Source organism: Calonectris borealis, chromosome 8 (genome assembly GCF_964195595.1).
Source record: "Calonectris borealis chromosome 8, bCalBor7.hap1.2, whole genome shotgun sequence".
NCBI classification, from domain to species: Eukaryota; Metazoa; Chordata; class Aves; order Procellariiformes; family Procellariidae; genus Calonectris; species Calonectris borealis.
The window spans coordinates 19,483,327-19,502,798 of NC_134319.1; the positions used below are offsets into that span (position 1 = coordinate 19,483,327).

The 19,472-nt window shown below is 41.1% G+C and overlaps 1 protein-coding gene across 24 annotated transcripts in view; it reads right to left on the minus strand.

Moving 5' to 3' along the window:
* EVI5 (ecotropic viral integration site 5) overlaps positions 1 to 17,439 on the minus strand; it is an 85,646-nt gene extending 68,207 nt beyond the window's left edge. For 20 of the 24 annotated variants that reach the window (XR_012674507.1, XR_012674504.1, XR_012674503.1 and 17 more), the window contains exons 1-2: positions 17,312 to 17,439; positions 4,488 to 4,717 (exon numbers count right to left, since the gene is read on the minus strand). Coding sequence is in view for 18 of the 24 variants with exons in the window: in XM_075156288.1 (XP_075012389.1) it covers positions 4,488 to 4,636 (149 nt within the window). In the remaining 6 variants the exon portion in view is untranslated. Of the gene's footprint in view, positions 1 to 4,487; positions 4,718 to 5,217; positions 6,384 to 6,445; positions 6,598 to 11,299; positions 11,429 to 17,311 lie in introns of those variants that run through there. The other 4 variants (XM_075156297.1, XM_075156296.1, XM_075156280.1 and 1 more) reach the window with 3 other exon arrangements.
* Between the last annotated feature and the right edge of the window lie 2,033 nt (positions 17,440 to 19,472).

A 19,472-nucleotide genomic window follows, 5' to 3' on the forward strand; every position in this document is an offset into this window, starting at 1 on the left:
TAGCAACAAAAACCCCACAGCTGTGTGCATCAGGCTGATAAAGAGAACATAAGGAAGTTAAATATCCTCAATGATAGTGTCAAATGTCAAAGTACTGCAGAAGAGAGTAATTTTAAAGAAAAGAAAAAATTAGCCTCCTAAGTCTACCTGATTACACTTTTTTTGAATTGACAGTGTAAATACAGACAGAATAATTAAAACCTGGAGCAATTTTAAAACACCTGACATTTGCTGACAACTGTTGACAAATCAACATTGTGTTTCAGAAATGCATGCAAAAAATCTTAGACCTAAAGAATGAGGAACAGGCAACAATAGTGGTTAGTATAGCTAATGAATGTGTAATTAAAGCCTGGTGTTCAGATGTTAGAACTTCTGGGGTTATCAGAGAGCAAGGTATACATAAAGATGTGACAAGTTGCTGAAGAGACTTCCCTGTTAGCCAGTTGCTGCAGCCTTCAATTTTGCAAGGAGCTGGGGATTCTGGGCAAAAAGGCCTGCTTTGTTTATCCTGAACTAACGTTGAGCCCCATAAGCAGGGGGAAATTTTTTTAGACCATGTTAGGTAAGAGCAAGAATTCAGACTAACTTGAAAACGTGTTTTGCTATATCAAGAGTTTCATTTGTGCTTTAACTGCCAAGAATTCCAATGTCTGTAAATCAGAGCGATCTCGTTGAATAATTTCTCAATGCACCTGCACAAAAGCTAAACCCTGCCAACATTTCAGCAAAGTCAGGTTAGGTGTTAGATATTTAATAAATTATAATCTGAGTTATATTGCACCTGAGATTGTACACAAATCTCAGCATACCTACAATTTTTAAGCTCTCTGCTACGATAGAGATATTTATACTATCTCTCCCTGTTCCCAGCTTTCACTTACTGATGTTTATGGAAGTTAGGGAAAAAAGCAATTTAATTCATGAAGACAACAAGTACATTCTCTGCAGTAGTATTTTGTTTGGAAAAGGGTTAAATAGTAGTGCCTTTGGAAAAAAATAAAAAAAACCCATAGAATAGTTTGGGTTGGAAGGGACCTTTAAAGGCCATCTAGTCCAACTCCCCTGCCGTAGGCAGGGACATCTTCAACCAGATCAGGTTGCTCAGAGCCCCGTCCAACCTGACCTTGAATGGTTCCAGGGATGGGGCATCTACCACCTCTCTGGGCAACCTGTGCCAGTGTTTCACCACCCTCATTGTAAAAAATTTCTTCCTTATATCTAGTCTGAATCTACCCTCTTTTAGTTTAAATCCATTCCGCTTTGTCCTGTCACAACAGGCCCTGATAAAAAGTCTGTCCCCATCTTTCTTATAAGCCCCCTTTAAGTACTGAAAGGCTGCAATAAGGTCTCCCCAAAGCCTTCTCTTCTCCAGGCTGAATAACCCCAACTCTTTCAGCCTTTCTTCATAGGAGAGGCGTTCCATCCCCCTGATCATTTTTGTGGCCCTCCCCTGGACCTGCTCCAACAGGTCCGTGTCCGTCTTGTGCTAAGGGCTCCAGAGCTGGATGCAGTACTGCAGGTGGGTCTCACTAGAGCAGAGCAGAGGGGCAGCATCACCCCCCTCGACCTGCTGGCCACGCTGCTTTTGATGCGGCCGAGGATATGGCTGGCCGTCTGGGCTGCGAGCACACACCGGCAGCTCATGTCCAGCTTTTCATCCACCAGTACCCCCAAGTCCTTCTCGTCAGGGCTGCTCTGCCCTGTAAAATCAAGCTTTTCAAGACCAATTTTAATTTAGTCCATATTAAGGGAATGCAGAAAACCTTGTTCTGAGGAAAAATAATAAAATCCATTATTAATATTTAGAAACCTGGCCTATACTGATTCATAATGAAAATTTACAGTTTGGAACTCCTCCTCTCAACCTGAGACAGTGCCTAAAGATCACATTCAAAGTAATCACAGCAGAAAAACAAGCACAGAATAAATATTACAATTATAAAAACAAGGTTCTAACTAATCACTTTTAGTTTTCACAGCTTTCTATAGAAGTTACACTAAGTTTCTGTAATTTGACCTTACCTGGATAAACTCATTGTCCTTAGATTTGAAAATGGGAAGTTCTTTTTACAGTAAGTAGCGAGTTCTGTGGCATTTAGTCACTGTTTTCTTTCACCTAAAACTTTATAAATGATTTACTAATGCCAAACAGCTCCACCGGGACTCTGGACCGAGATACCTCATTATTCTGAAGGGACTTTCAGTATAATTGGATTACAGAACGCTACAAGACATAGCTTGATACAATTTGAGTTCTTTCCATTTCTAGCTGTTTAACTAATTCATATTCTCCTTATTGACATAAAAGGCAAAAATGAAAAGGAAACCTTTAAAAATATCCATCACCAGCAATTCTTCCAGCAAGCTGAAACAAGAATAGTTCGCTGTGTTCAGAGTACAATTCCTTGCAACAAAGTGCCACTGTGCTAAAATGCAGATTCAAACTGTTCTGAAACTACGGTGCACCCAGCATAATAAAAGCATCAAATTTTCTATATTAAAGTGTGGTATCTCCGGAGAAAAAGTACACTTGATAGGACAGCCTCTAATTAGAATTCACACAGAAGACTACTGTGGGATTGAGCAACAGGTCTGGCTAAAATTAAATAAAACCAGGCAAGATTTGCTAGCTTATTTACTAAATGAAGAAAGCTGACTTGAAAAAGAAAGGCTAGTGTCCTGGTTCCAGCTGGGACAGAGTTAACTTTCTTCCCAGTAGCTGGCGGGGGGGGGTGCTGTGTTTTGGGGATGGTATGAGAGGAGCGTTGATGGCCCACGACAGCTAGCAAGCCCAAGCTCACATTCTTCTTTCAACAAGCCAGCTAGTCTAACTACAGGGCTTAATGAGATGACTCTAGATGTAAAGACATTACGCTCTAACACAGATAAGCAGTCCAAAGAACAGATATTACTGCTTTTCAACAAAAGTTAGTCACTTAGTCGTGAACAGAGCTGAATGCCTCAGATTAAATGCAAATTAGCTTTCTTAAAAGCACTCTAACTCTTTTTTTTCTTCTTTTGATAAATTTTCATTTGCTACTAGCACAGCAAAAATTACATATAGTTCATCTTCGAAGGACAGACAATCCCACAAACCACAAGGAAAAGAGGACAAGGTGGTTCTAGAAGGTGCCTTCCATTCTTGGTCAAGAACTAGACAGATATAACAAATTCCCTGTAAGTTGTATTGCTATTAGGCTGCAGAATACGAATATGAGAGAAGACATGCCAGATGACACAATGGCATTAGCCCCTCCTCCTCCCAGTTACTCTTTCCCTCTACTGAAAATTACTACCGTCGTAACTGAATCAGCAGAATAAAAAACCCGAGTACCTCAACTGCCTCAGTGCAAAGTCCAGCATGCTAGCAGAAGCTGGAACAGAAGCTAGTTTGAGCTAAATATCAAACTCCACTTCACTACAGCACAGGGGATAGCAATCTCCAGTAGGTGTCAAAGCCCTGCAGCTATCTGCTAAGTCTAAAACCAATTTGGAGCTCAAGTTCTCCTTTACAGTCAACCTCTGATGAACTACTGAAACATACTTGTCAAATATAACCAAATTTTGCAAGAGGCCAGATGACTTAAGTCCTGCCTCAAGAATGCAAATAAGTATGGGTTCTGGAAATTCAGCATTAATAAATCATACAGTCCAATTTTATTTCTTAGTGAGATTGCCAATTTGCAATCACTGTGCACGTCAAGAGCAACTGATCCAACTGAAAGTTGATCAGATCTTGAACTGTAGATGGTGCAGATAAATATACACTCGTGAAAAGGCTGCCAAGAAAATGGTTGCTTACTATATAAAAAAAAAAGCCAGGATGAACAGAAAAGACTGATTAGGAATTTACTTTTCATTAAATTAAGATATTATGCATCTGCCACAATTATCATAACGGCAGGATGCATCTACTATTTCTTGCAAATAAAGATGGATGAACACTGTTCCATCTCTAAACAGAGCAGGTTATATAATGGAAAGCAAGAACTGGGTAAAAGTGGAAAAAATAGAGAAAATGGAATTCAGAAATCTTTAACATTTCAAAAAGCTAACAGAAATCACAGTTTTGATCTAAGAAGGCGAGAAGGTTATATGAAAGTTTCATCCCCAAGATACTCTATTTTAAGTACGGTTGGACTTGATGATCTTAAAGGTCTTTTCCAACCTAAACGATTCTATGATTCTATGAAATTGGATACTGAAAATCACATGGCTCCAGTGTAAAATTCTTAGGCTTACAGGCAGCTATAAACACTCGTGTAAAACCAGGAGAGAAAAATATCTTTTAGAGTTTCACAAAAAAAGAACTTTTAAAAACATAGCACAAGAACACAAGTTCTTAAACCTTGAGGCCTTGAAATTGAGATGTTGTGCCATGAAGTTTTACCTAACCCACCTTTAACAGCCTCTATGCTGAAATGACAATAAACCAATTTTAGTCTCATCACTATACTTTGAAGACCAAAAAGTTTTCCATTCACCTGTTCTGTTCCTCAAGTTTAGCGAGTAATTCTAAGTCGTCTGGACTCAGCTGTGTTGGCGAGGATGGTGATAATGCGGGTGTGGACAGAGTGGTAGAGGAGGATGTAGTGTGTAATGAGGCAGATGGACTTGCCACCTGACTGGCCATTTGACTGACGGTGTGCGATACAGTGTTCTTCACCCATGAGAGAGTAGAGCTCAGCTTTCCTGCAGCCTTGCCTGTCGCCACCTGTGATGACAAAAAGAAGAGGATGCAATAGTTGTCTTCTTTTAATACTTTTTTCAGTAAACCTGCTGTCACTGAAGAGAGAGGAAAAAAAAATACAATATGCATGAAGTGACATTGAGATTATTTATTTCTCCAGAACTCCCAAGGCTCTCAGAAGCAACACAAGCATCAACAGCAATACAATACTATAGAAGAAGTAACATGCAAGTATGCTGCTAATCCACAAAGAAAGACTCAGAGGAATTCCTGATGTATACTCACAGAGCTCATTTCTGCATTACAGAAATTACTACAGAAATACCACAGGATCCAGGATCAGCTCAGACTTTCCATTACAAAAATAAATAGAAATAAAAGCTTATTTTAAAACATCTTGATAAACTAATAATGGCACAGAAACTGTAGAAAAATAGATACAGAAACAGTCAACTACTTTACTGATGCACACTGGAGCACTACAAGTATATCAATGTAAATACTCCAGGACACCCACTGCTCACCTTTATTAATCCCTACAGTGGCAGGACAGAGGAGCAGGGGCACCACATTTCTAATCTACACCAAAGCAAAAGATCCTCTAGCATCTGCCCGCATGCAGAAAACAGTCACAAAGAATTTACGTCCATGAATCTTCAACAGCTCCTGAATGTCTTACATTAAAGGCCTCATACTGCTCTTCTCCTTCCTCACTTCCTCTTCAGGTCACCCCTACACCAAGTGTCCTTGACCCCTGATGCCAGTGCCAGGGCAATCCTGGGGTTTGAGAGGGATCCTGGAGAAAAAGTGAGAGGCGCAACTAGAAGAGCGGACAGTCAGGGAATGCAGGTCCAGGAACGAGAAGGTTAACTGGGACTGATCGTAATCTGCTGCTACTTCTTGACCAGTGTTATAGGGTAATGCAGCCTAACAGATTCACCGATCGCTAGAGAAGAAAGAACAGCAGCCCCTGGAGTTACTTTCTATGTAACCCATCACTAGAGCTTCCTTCAGCAACCGAGAACGTAAGAGGCTTTGACCTACAGTGATTCACAACAGGGTTCAATTCCTCCCCTGGCCCAACTCAGAGAAAATCTAGATGCACCTTAAAGGAAGAGCCTAACAAAAGGTTAAAACTTTTCAAAACCAAGGTTGAAGAGGAACTTCCTTTGAAATGGTGCTTCTGGCAAATGTTTATTTTGACCTTTGCTGACTTCCTCAAAACACTGAATTGCTCAATGGTTGTCACAAACAATTCTGCAGTACAGCCTATACAATAATTACTAAGATACTAAAGACACTGAGCTACAGGAAAAAAAATCCCTCCCTAAGATCCTCTAACAGAATCTAATTAAAGCAGAACTTCAACTGGAAAAAGTAACTCCATCTCAGCACACCGTGCATTTATCTGAAGCACAGTATATAGACTGAGTGACTGGTTGCTAAAGCAGAAGCTTTTATTTAGATACAGTGCTACAATGAACTTTTTTGTGAATCAAATCCAGCAGTATTTTATTTGCATGTCATATCAAAAGGAAGACGCATTGAATGCCTTCAGAAAACAAGAGGAACACTACAGGCCAAACACAAAACAGTGGTATTCAATCTCCCCACTTCCTCTTCACCAACAACATGACACTTAAGAGCTTTCCTAGAGGATTGCAAAGAGGTTTCCAATTTCCATATGCTTAATATTCATTCTGGAAACAGTAACAGATTTTGCTAGAAATCCTCAGATGCAGGGATACAAACCACAGGTGGCAATAGTAAGGTCCCAGCGTAAGCATCAGAAAGGCTCCAGTTGGCTCTTGTGTCACTGTTGGACAGGAAAGCTCAGGTATATTAATATGTTTAAAAAAAACCCACATGATCTTTTAGAAATAATCTTTGAAAAAAGTCACTTCCAATACTAGCATTTGACACCATCTTTTATACAAGAAAGGAATAAAAATTGCTAGAGATTTCAAAATCTTAAGTTTAATACATGCATTAATATTTCACTCAGTCAATATCCTTTATTCTCTATTGCTATGAAAGAATAAGTTATTGCTGTCTCACTTTGACTAAAATAGCATTATGATAAAGGTCACTCATGCATCTCATTATTTTCTCAAAGGCTTTAAACTGCTTAAAATGACAAGTAATGCAACTATTCCAAAAATAAATGTTGGCAGAAACAGGGCCAATCTTAAGAACACAGCAAACATGACTCTCGTACGCAGCAGGTTTTGAGAGTCACCTATTCTAAGAATCTTACATATAAATATTAGAAAAGCAGTGATTTTGAGTAATACCCTATGTGACAGAAACAGGAGGAGAAAGTACACAATCAATTTTTATCTCTTTACCGAGTAAAGTAACTAGGAAGACATAAGGTTAAAAAGTAGATCCAAGCTGAGTCTGGCTTATACATGATGAGGCCCATACTCCACGTTAAGATAGCTGAAGCAGGGGGTGGGGTGGGGTATAGGAATCAAGAATCTTACTAACATTCATTCACCAACACATCACTAGGCATTAAAAAAATTAATGCAAAGGTTTGTAGAAACCAATTATGTGAAGAATATTAAGAAAAAGTATGGTCAAGAAAACCATGCAAGACAGCAGTTAAATCAGAACAATGGGCCTAACAATATTCCTGTTTCTAAAAGCAGTTCAGAGTTTCACTAGAATGTATTCAGAGAATTAGTACCAAAAAAAAAATCCTAGTCTGAAAGCATTAACATATATAGCAAGCAAAACGCACAGTTGCAAAAAGCGAATGTTTGAAGATCAAAAGGCTCAGAAGTGAAGTTTGTAACAAAAACACACGAGGAATTAGTTTGGGGAAAACAGCTACGGCAGTCACCGAGGGCCAAACTAAATTAAGAAAAAAAAAATTCCAATATAATAGCTAACTAGTCAAGGCTACATCCCTTTTGCCAGGCTTTTCCAGGGTTTCCTAAAAATCTAAAGCCAGCTCTCAAATGGTCAGCATCGGTGTAGACTCTTGGACCTAGACATGAAGGCATTTATTATCAGTTCGTTATCCCTTTTCCTAAATAGGATAGAGTAACAGGATTTTCATATTTCATCATTTCACCTATGTTAATTTCAAAATTTGTATTCGGTGACAGAAGATTTCATAGAGTTATTCTTTGACAAGTTACTTAAGGCCTTCCAGAAAACAGGTCACTGGAATTTGAAAATGAGAAAACCTTTTAGGAGCAACACACCATTATTCCTATCAATACGCACACAGTGCTCCTGCACTTGCCCTTCCAACCCTTTATCCTTCTCTTAATAAAGAATGAAAATCCCTATGTGTCATAAGCTTTTCAACTCTGTGTACACCATTCCATCTAACAGGGTAGTGGTACTTAGCCGTCACTAAACCACAGACCACCGCCACTTCCCACCTTTCTGCCAACAATCCCTGCAACAAGAAATCCCTGTCCCACTACTAAGATAATACATACACATAGTACAGAAATGAATTCTACTGACTCCCAAGAGATATGTATCTCCTTCCTCTGACAGCACAAAGCAAAGAGCTGAAGGTTTCACTCTAGCCCCTTCAGAGAAACTGGGGCTCCCCAATTAAAAATCACAGAGATATCAAGTTGTTGAAATTAGTCCTTCTGCCTTTAATTATACCAGTGAGAATAAATTCAGTATGAACGATGGCAGATACTTTCACTGGGTATCACCAACTACAGGAAACACAGGAAAACCTGGATGAGCATGTGGTTTTACATGTCCCTGCTTTAGAGATGCGATTTTGCTTAACACAGCATTCTGGAAAGACTCAGGAAAGCCAGTATCGTTAAACCTTTAATCTTTTCTTCGTATTTTTGGACAGAGTCTCCTCAAGGCTTTCCTAAACAAATGTTTCTTTTAAAAAATGGTTATTATTTAACCAGTGATATTTCTGCAGGCCTGCAGCATGTCTCCCTTTTGGCTACAACAATTATGCTCTGCAGTTATGAAGTGTCCTTCCCTTTGCTACTCTTCATTATTGTGGAAAAGAGATCATCGTCATGTGCTCAGCTGTTTGCAGCAGTAACAAGGACAGCCAGATACACCACAGTGCCCGTCCCAAAATCTTAGCTAGGTCACAGCGATAAATCTAACTACACATGAGATAGGACTTTTGCCTTTGCCATCATCCTCTCACTAAGCGTATACATCTGTGCTACTTCCACTCTGCTCTGCCCTACCCTACCGCTGAAGCACTCACACTTGTAAAGCCGCTCCACCTGGCGCCCTCCTGCACTACACCGTGTATCACAGGCAGCTCCAGCCCAGACTCTGCTCTGTAAGTCCCAGTACTTACCAGATCTACACAAGCCCTCCGTCCCCTCAGCTAACCAGCTCAGGCTGGAAGCCCCCAATTAACAGCTCAGCTCACAGCTCTTTGCTCAGCTCACCTCAGCCAGTTTTTCAACTATGCAAAGAGAATTGCTTTCCTTTTTATTCCCAGCATTTTTCAGATGCTGAGATTCAAGTTACATTTGAAGAGTATAAAAGGTAACCTACATTGCCTAGGAAGCATGCCAAATCATAAAGAGCACCATCAGGATGATCAAGCCATTATTAATTATTATTAATGTGTAATCAAAACCAGAGTCAAATGTGCTTTTTCCCCAGAGGGTCTCACTCAAAAACCTGCCAATTAATCAGACTTTGCACACAAATGCTGCTCCGGGCCCACTCCCGGAGTCACCAACACTTTCCACTGAAGATGGCCAGGTCTGGAGACAAGCAGGCAAGAGTATGCCTTCTTTACCTTTTGCAGGAGGACACAGGGAAGCAAGGAGGCATCATCCAGCTCCAAACCAGGTACATTCATTCAGGCTCCAAGCTATATTAACAGCTACACTGCTCCCGGTTTGCCAACAGACCAAGAGCACAGGAAGAGTTCGTTTGCTTCTGCCTGCCTAAGACCGTGTAGATACCTCCTAAATAAATGTGTGAATTTTGAGTTTGAAAATATTGATCTTTAAAAAGATGAGGGGGACAAGACTTAAGTACTAAAGACTTTCTACTCTGCTGCAGTTTCCAGTGAGCAAAACAGAACTACCAGCAATTCTCACCCACCTGGTCAGTCACCAGGCAAGGCACAGACCTGTCTGCTATGTACTGTCAGCTACTGCAAAGATAATAAATATTTATATTGATACTATACACAGATATATATGATGAGCAGTTTATATATGCCAATTAAAATACATAAAATTCAATATCTCAACTTTATGTTTAGTATCTTTAATTAGCTGCTGATTACAGCGCTTTATTACTAAGAGGAAGTACAATGCTCTGTTTAGATTTTTGAGTTACTAAAAGGAATGCTGCAGTGGAGTTTTAAGTAAGGCCAGCTGAAGGTAGATCACAGCATCCCACATCACATACAATTATGTAAATCCTTTTCCCCGAGAATCCCAAGGTATTGTGCAGTACCCTACAGTAAGCCCCAAAATGTTACCACTATGTATTTTTGCATTTGCCAGACAGACAATATTTGTTTTTCTAAAAAAGTCTATTTAGATTTCTTTTTAAAAAGGTATTGCACTGTACACATTGAATTAACTTAATACCTGTATTCTGCATTTCCCTGAGGAAAATCTGTATTAAAGTTACAGGTATCTTGATTATCCAAAATACTGTCTCAACTATTCTTATCATATGTCTAAGTAAAAGTAACTGCAAGCCTTACACAGACACTGCTGTGTATATTATACGCTCTCTCCTCTTTCTTCTCCTCCTGAAAAGAGAAAGAGATGGGAACTTCCAGAATACAAGAAGTAATTCTCATACTATTCTACATATAAAAAGAAGTCTTGCATAATTGGGGCTGATATTCTATGTGTGGTTTTCAAGCCAGTTATATAGCATTCCATGGACCCAGTCTCCTGCTTGCTTCAAAAAAGTTAATGGCATTCTAATATCTGAAGAATAAATTAAACTGGCTCGTCAATGACATATACAGGAGAGGTAGCTGGTGAATCAGCCTGTTATCATGCTTCCTGACAAGCTACAATCCTAATTTAGGGCTCAAACATGGTTTCACTATAATCTTCATCTGTATCTTTTACATTATAAATTCATATAACTGATTTCTGCTGAAGCCTGAGGAACAAGTCCCAATTTACTCTCATATTCCTGATTTTTCTTGTAATATCACCTAACAATAGTCAGGAATATCATGGCTAGAATTCACCAGCTTCCATTTCACTCAATACTCCCTAGCTCTCGAAGTCTTTCTGATATAAAGAATAAAGCAGTGTAACATTTTATGTTGTGTAAATCTTAAGCTATCAGAAAGCTTTCTGTAGTATCATTTAGTAAACACACATTCTTTAAAAGTCGTCTTCAGACTCTAACATGTTGGGGTTTTGATGGTCCCAAAACATCTGAAAGAAGAAACTTGAAGCTGCGAGTTCACATATACAACATAACAATCTAATACATAAGGTGTTTTAAGGAGGTACTTCATTAGAAATGTTATGTAGTGATCCACTAAAGGTTGAAACCATTGCTCAAAGTCATATGAATAACATTTCAGTCCCTGACCAAATTGCACTGAATTCTATTTATTTCCAAGAACAATTCCAGGTTTTTAGTTACCTCTGAAGTCCAGTGTGGTTTACAATCTGTCAAGCATTGTCCCAGTATGCTAGCTGAGAAGACAAACCATGGTGCTTTTGCAGACACTATCTCCTGTCCATCTGAAGATGGTCCTTTATCAAACAAGTTTCAAATCTGACCTAGGAATGTAACAACATTCAGGAAACACCTTCTTTCAAGGGGAAAAGAATTAGATACAGTGCTTTTGTACAGAAGATGGCTGAGAGCTCCTCAGAGCTGCAAGAGAAAATACTGAAGGACTACAGTAAAAACCTTTAACAGGGAACTTCCTTTGTTTCTTTGTTCTCTTAGACCTCGGTTTGGAAAACATCTTTGTAGTTGAGGTTCAGCATGCCAAGTTACACGCATGGTCCTTGAAGGACCATCCCCCTTGGCTAACAAAACAGAGGGAAGAATCAGATTAATCAGCTAAAATAAAGAACTCCTGCAAAGTCAGTTTGTTCATGCACTAGATTGAAGGTTTCTTTTTTTTTTTTCTTTTCAATAAAATGCAACTCAATCATTTCACTGGAGTTCAAGTAAGTATCATCAGACATTTACCAAAAAGTAACACACACTGAAGGACACACATGTTTATCATTAAAGCTCCTTTCTACAAGTTTTACTTTCCTAGTCATTGCCCAAAGCCCAGCTTCCTTAATGTTGCTTTTAGCCAACTTCCTTCTGGAAAGGAGCCAGGACTAGCATCTAACTACATCAGAGCAAAAATAAGCAAACAAAAGTATATAAACGTAGTTAAATTTACTGAAAGCCTTAATTGTTTCTCACTTCCAAAATATGGACCTAAGTCATATTTTTAAATGTTCACTAAGCCTTAATTAAAAATCAGTGTTTTTAAGACAACTCTTCACTAAAAAAGTACACACAATTTCTAAGGAGTTAAATTGGTAAGTTTAAAAGGATCCAGTATCTGACATTGATACATCCAACATCTGACATGAAAACATACCATTCCATGCAACATGTGTTTTTATGTACTGCCAGCCCAAGTGTTTTCTAGGTGTAATTCTCCTTGTTTATAGAGATTAGATAAATTTATGCCATAATCTACAGGCTAGAACCAAAATGCTCATCTCCCTTCTCTCAAGTTGTGCATGGTTCCCTTTCCAAAGGGATGTATGAAACGAGACTTGATGGAGAAACCAAAGAACATAAGCATAGCCTTATGGAATATGGTAACACTTTAAACTTTATTAATTACTTACTAGAATTTTAAACAGGTGACAGAGGTTGGTGAGACCCTACCTTCAGGACATTACTCTCCTCTAAATGATCAGCTGAAAGGTCAATTTTCTATCAATTACACTCAAATCCAAAAAGAGTAAACAAGTTTCTAAATTACTGACTGGTAATCAGCTTTACTTGTGAGCTACAAATTCATCACAACCTGCAGCTGCTGACAGAGAACAAGAAATAAGAGTTTTAGAAGTGAGAAGTGTAACCAATTTAGTAATTTCCACATAGGAAAGTTGTCTAAGCTATTCAGTAAACATAGCAGATTTAAACACACGTGCATACATCAACAGTCAATTCTTTTAACACAATCCATGCCAACATCTGTGGTCTTGCAGTAATACTTAATTTTGCCCACCAATTTTACTTGGTATATCCATGACTTGTCTTCACAAGCACTTACAGTGTAACTTGAAGCAAGCCTATTTTTGTCCTGCAGCCTTTTCTGAGCACAGTGCTTAGAGAAAACTAATTTTCCTCAGTTATCGACTAAAGAAAAGGGAGATTGCTCTTCAGAGAAATGACGTACCTACTCATCATCAAATAAAATCAGTTATTTTCTGATTAGTTGACCACTAACTTTTACACTTTCATTTGGAAATAAGGGCCTATTTACTTCTTTCAAAAAGGCCTGATAGTGGAAAAATGCAAGGAAGATCAATGAAACACAGATGATTTTTAGTGCCAGTCTGACACCAGAAAGATTATGTAAAAATCCCAAGCCCATTCTATCATGGTCTGCAAGTGTCTTATTATGGAATTTTAACTTGTCTTTGTCATTTTGTCTTTAGAAAGTATTTCTAAATGGTCACAACTGTTTTCCAAAGGGCTGAGAAATACTTACTAAAGCTTCAGCAAAACCCATAAAGTTCCACCACTAATGCATTCCAAGGGGAAAAAAAAAAATTTACTTTGCTTAATGAACATTGGTTTTTCACGCTGTTGTTTCAGCGAGCATAGAAGTTGGAATTTCTTTTTTACTATGCCTGAAAGCTGTTCACTGTTTGAACTAAATATAGTCAAGAAGAATACCTGAAAAACGAGATATGCAAAACTAACTTCTTCTATACAATGTCACTCTATATAGTAACGTGGACGGTACATGTCCAAAATGTTGGGTTTTGGCTAGCTACTAGTTTTTGACATCCATTTTAAACGACATTCAATAGTTTTACCCTTCTATAACAAAAGTAACAGTAAGCTCTTCTAACATCCTTTTAGTTACAAGTGCACAGTCAACTTGTGGCAACAACAATCCACTACTAAAAGACTGGCCCCTCTACCAGTCTGATGAAACCAAAGGAAAAAAATACATAGTTAATAGAGTATAAGATACTGGTGAGTCAGAATTCTGTATCATCACAATATAACTATACTTTTTTAATTAAAAAAAAAAGGATCAAGGACATGTTATGATGTCATCAAACAGGTATTTAATGCTATGCTAAGAATCACTAAGAGTTAGTCATGACAATAGGGCATAAGAAAACTCAGGAGTTTGAGAAGTTCAATAGCTTATCATGCAGCAGAACACATTATAACAACCTATCACCAAAACATTGTTTGGGTTTTGTTTTTTTTTTTTAAAGGATTAAACTGTAGAAGTAAAAATAAATCAGAATTTACTTGCAAAACAATACAGATGAGACAAGATGACAGGTTTTGGTAACAAAACCCATCAGAGACTGGTAAAATTTGTTCAGACAAAAGAAAATAAGGATATTTGATGGTGACTTTTGGCTGCTTCCCAAGATGGAAACTAATACAGGAAGGTTAAGCGTCCAATCATTCTATAACACCACCTTACTTTTTGTCCAGAACAAAGCCCAACCCTAGTACTGTACTTCAACCCCAAATATACAATAACTGCCTCACTGGGACTCAGAAGGACTACTTGTACAGACAATTAGCAAACAAAGTTGACAGTTACACAGCCTGAAACAACACGAAGACCACAACATGATCCCCATCCGCATGACCAAAAGGGGATCCCTTTCTTCACTGCCTGAATCCTATAGCAGGCTCGATGCTTCCTAGGCCCTCCCTGAAACACCACTTCACAGCTAACTGAGTAGTTTCCAGAGTTCACAGGAAGTTAAACAACTTTAAGAGTAATTAAGGAAAAGCTACGATTCACTAAATCACTTCTGCTGCTACCTTGTGAGAATATAGTTTCTGTGTACACGCATACATCAAAAACACATCACAACTGCATATAAAATAAGCAAAGCAAGACAAGAGCCCCTGCACTATTACTAACCCACTACCCATTTATTCCAATCACCACTTGCTGGAGAAGGAAAGGACGCACCTCAACTACAGATGCTTAAGCAGACAAGACTACAACGAAAGCAAGACAGTATGCCCAATTTAACGGAATCAAAAAATTACCCACAGATGATGTTGGTTGCTACAAATATGGAAGACACAAGGCTTTAATTCAGCATGCTATCCAGAAACTTAAGTGACATATATTCAAGAGCTTCAGAGAATATATCTAACAACTCAAAATTACATACTCCTGTAATATTTACTATTTGCCTTTTTTTTTTTTGAAAACGATAACTATTTTAATTGGGTCTTAGAAAAAAGTGAATTAAGAGTACGTAATCAAGGCAAGCATAGGTTGAGAAAATAACATCCATAAACTCAGGATTTGTTTATTGTTCCTCTTTTCAGATTACTAGAAAAGATTTTTGTTTTAAACTATGCATTTGACACTTAAAATGATACCTAAAATATTAAATTCTACTATGTCTCTTCCTTAAGCATTAGAAATTTATTTATTTTTTCTAGAAGTTAAGAAAACAAACCAGGAACAGTAAGAAAATGTAAATATAATATAAAGTATGCGTACCCCAACTTAGCTGTTTTCCCCCTTCTAAATCATAATATTAGAACCTTGAATTAGCAAGGTAAACAATTCTGTTTTCCAAAATTCACTGAAAAGACTTTTCGTCTGATTTTTATTACCTCTCCATTTATTATCAATCCTACCCAGAGAAAAACTGACAGTAACTGTTTAGGCATGTCACTTCCCCTATCCCTTCTCTTCTTGTAAGCTTCGAAAGGCTTTTCTCCCATCTCTTCCTTTCCATGAACCCCATTTCAATCGTTCCACTCTCCAACCATCTCCTGCTTGCTTGTTCAAAAGCAATCAAACAAGTCCACAGAGGACAAACATATGGAGAGCAATGAAAAAAACAAAACAAAACAAAACAAACAAACCAGCCCAAACCAAAAAAATCCAAGCCACCAAGCTGTAGCTCAGGAAGTCCCTAAGCCTCAGCCTGCGGGAGACTAGGAGGAGATATGGGGAGGAAGTAGGGCTGTTCTGTTGAAGCTTTCTTCTCCAAACATCTGCTCCTCTCAGAGGTACTGTCGGGCTGCGCAGACATTCAGTGACAATCACTCTCAGATGCTCTCATCCCAGTTTATCAAATTCAGGCAATGCTGATTCATAATACTGAGTGCCTTCCTCCTGATCATGTCCTTCTTTTTCACTGGCCATCTCTATTTCCTCTCCTAATCCTCACTTGAAAAAGAATTTGTATCTATATATTGTAAAATAAGCCTTAAATCTTTACAAGTGTAAATATAGAGCTGCACAATCGTGATCAAAGCAGAAACGTACACTGAAAGAAGGGAAAAGAAATAAACAGGCACATTTATGCAAAACACTTTTTAATACTATCTACCACCAGGAGAAGAAAAAAGATTTAGCTACCTGCTCCTTTAGGCACGTGAAATAAAGTGAATTAAAAAAAACAGGAAAAAAGTTTTGAATTTTTTGACAAATACTTTTGAAGTAAAACATATTGAATATTGTCAGTTCTTCTCTGTATGAATCTGCCTCCTTTCTACATCTTTTGTATCTGATCTTTGGGGGGGGGAAAAAAAAAATTGTCCCAGGCTGAGGTGAAAAACTGTGTTTTGGTACAGCCAGTGTTAATGCTAGCTCATGCTGGAAATTCAAAATGGTACGCCAACTTCACGTTTGCTATAAAATTCCTCTGATTAGCAATGCTGAAAATGAGTACGAATTATATGGAACTACAGAAAAACGACAGTAGGAATTAAAGCTGGAATACATAGCAAGTAGCCAGAACGTTAACATCGACTCTGTACCCCTATTATATAACCCCCTTCATGCAGCTGCAGCAGGCGGTGCGAGCGAGCGAGATCTCCGAGGCAGCACTTGAAAATTCTCTCTTAAGAATAAAGACCCGTAGGTTCCCGGTTTAACGTTACTTCCATAAAACCAAGGAAGAAATCACCCTCTGCAGACAGACCCGCTGAAGTGTCCCCCGGGCCGAGAGCGAGCGCCCTTCCCCACGGCCACCCGCGGCCGGCAGCACAGGGCACTTCCATCACGGAGCTGCCAGCCACCCACTCGCGTCCCCGCGGCAGCCGAGCCGCCGCCGCAGCCCGAGGCACGGAGGGGCTGAGGCACGCCGACCCCACAGCCCCCGAGCCGGCGGCAGGGCCGCGCACCGCGGCCTCCCGTCGCCCCCACCCCGCGGGGCGCCGGAGGGGAGCGGGCTTTCCATGCCCGGCAAGCGGGGGAGGCCCCGGGCCGCGAGCGCTGGGCGGGGGTGGCCGGTGGTGCCCGCGGGGTGGCGACGCCACTGCCCGGCCCAGGCCCGCCGGGAGGGGACGGGACGCCGCGGCCGGGGTCGCCGCGCCCCGCCCAGGCCCCCGGCCGCGCACCACCCCGGGCCCCTCAGCGGCGGGGACGCGGGCCCGGCCGCGCCTCACCTTGGAAGCGTTGCCCGCGGCAGGGAGGTGCGAGCATCGGCGACCCCGGAGCCCGCCGCCGGCCTCGCCGAGCTCCCCCTCCCCCCGGCGGCCCGCCGCGCTCCGCCGGCCCCGGCAGCCGGGCCACGTCCCTGCCCGCGCCGCGCGCAGGCGCACTCCGCGCGCAGCCGCCGCCGCCGCGAGGGGCAGCCCCGCGTCCCTGCAGCGCCGGCCCGCGCCCCTCGGCGGCCGCTGCCCGCCGCGGGGAGAGCCGCCACCGGGGAGGGGCGGAGGCGGCTCTGCCTCGCAGGGCTCCCCGCGGGTGGCGGCCGGTAACGGGCCCGGCCGTGCTTCGGGTAGGCGGGGGCAGGGCCTGCCGGCGGGAAAGCCACGGCTCCCCTGGCTCACGGCGGGTTGCGGGCTCGGTGCTGCTACTGGTGTGTTGGCAAGCCGGGCGGCAAGCTGCCCCCGCGAGCGTGCCGGGTCACTTACGTGCTCCCTCCTTGCCGGTGCCCCCAGTACGTCACCACTGCTGTAACGGCAAAAAAAAACCCAAGCACGAGCCGGGCCCCCACCTTGCCCCGAGCCACGGCACCTCTGCCGACCCCGCGGCCCTCCGCCCCTGCCCCGGCCCCCGCAACGGCGGGGCAGCGGTGCTGCCCGTCTCCTCGGCACGAGGCAAAGGGGCATCGCATCTGCTCCCTTAAGAGTAGGCTGCTTTGGTGCAGACAGAGCGTGTGCCTGGGGATTTCCATAATGCCATCTACACGTTCTCCGGGAGCACCAAACAGCCTCAGGCTAGACGGGCCCTTCCTTAGGAGCATTTGTTAGACACGATTCGGGCAGATGCCGGCTAGGCTACACAAACAGTTGAGAGAGGGTCTGCCCGGGGCAGCTCCCCACCCAATGATGAGCCCACCTGCCATTGTGCTTCTACAATGAAGAATAGAGACTGCTAGACAAAACCATACAGCAGTATTCATTTGTAAGGATTCTAATAAAAGATTAATTAAAAAAAAAAAATCCAACACTACCAGGACACATACGTACTGCTTTATAGCCAAATATGGAAAGAACATACTCTTAAACAAGTAGGCAGCAACAGCAGGAATAGGTTATAGATAGGCCTCCAGCATAACTTTTTTGCTTCAATAAGGCGATCAGCTGCTGCAAATGACAGCAGAAAAAGTACAGTTGCTACAAGTGACCACATAGGTCACTCCAGTCACAGACAACAGCATTACTGCCTCGGGTCCCCTGCAGACAAACAGGGAGAGGAGCCCTGCTTACAGGAGCAGTTTCATCAGTCCAGGAGACTTCTTCCAAAGGCAAGACGCTACTCTGAAAGACCTGCGCGATACCTTGCTCTCCAGAACATACCCAAGTAAAAACACCACGTACAACATAACAGAATTTGAGAAATATCATCAAAGAAAAAAATGTAAATATACTTCTTTCCTGTCAGTAAGTCTTATCAGTAAAAAGTATTTCATTAAAGCATTGAAAATCATAGCTTTTACCTCAACAATTTCAGTGCTTTTATGAATAGCAGTCACCCTTTCAAAAAACATGGTCACTGAAGGTAAACAGAGAGGTTTGCCCTGAATTTGTAAGTGATTCGGGGTGGGGCTAATAAGCTCAGCTGGAGCCTCCCTGTCTCGGGTGGCAACGAGCAAGAAAGCATGTGGAGATGTGAGGGGGTGACAGGCTGATTTTTGCGCTGGTGAGCTATTTTAGGAGCAAAAAGTCTTCTTACAGAGAAGAACAAGAAATCGGTTTCATTTTTTCTTGTTTAACAACAAAACTAATGGAGTCTTGCTTATGATGCTGTTGACAGTGAGGCATTTCTCATCCAAGTAAGTAATTGCCCAGCAGTTGCCAGCAGACCCTTATGGGAGAGCATGCATTTATATACTAGAGAGTAGCTAAGACAATGTGCCCCCCTACAGTTACTTCATGTAAAAATCGAAAAGTATGTAGAATTCTGAACTTTCTAAAATTCAGACCTAGATAGTTCAATAATTTCTGAAGCTAGCAGGTACCTATCTGGTGGGAACCATACTGGTACTTGCCTGATGTAGGAAATATTTAATATTTCTTTCGTTCTCTTGTGGTTATTTATATCAAATTAATAACTTTTTGAAAATATTCGTCTATGTATAACAATTAGTGTGGTGGGTTT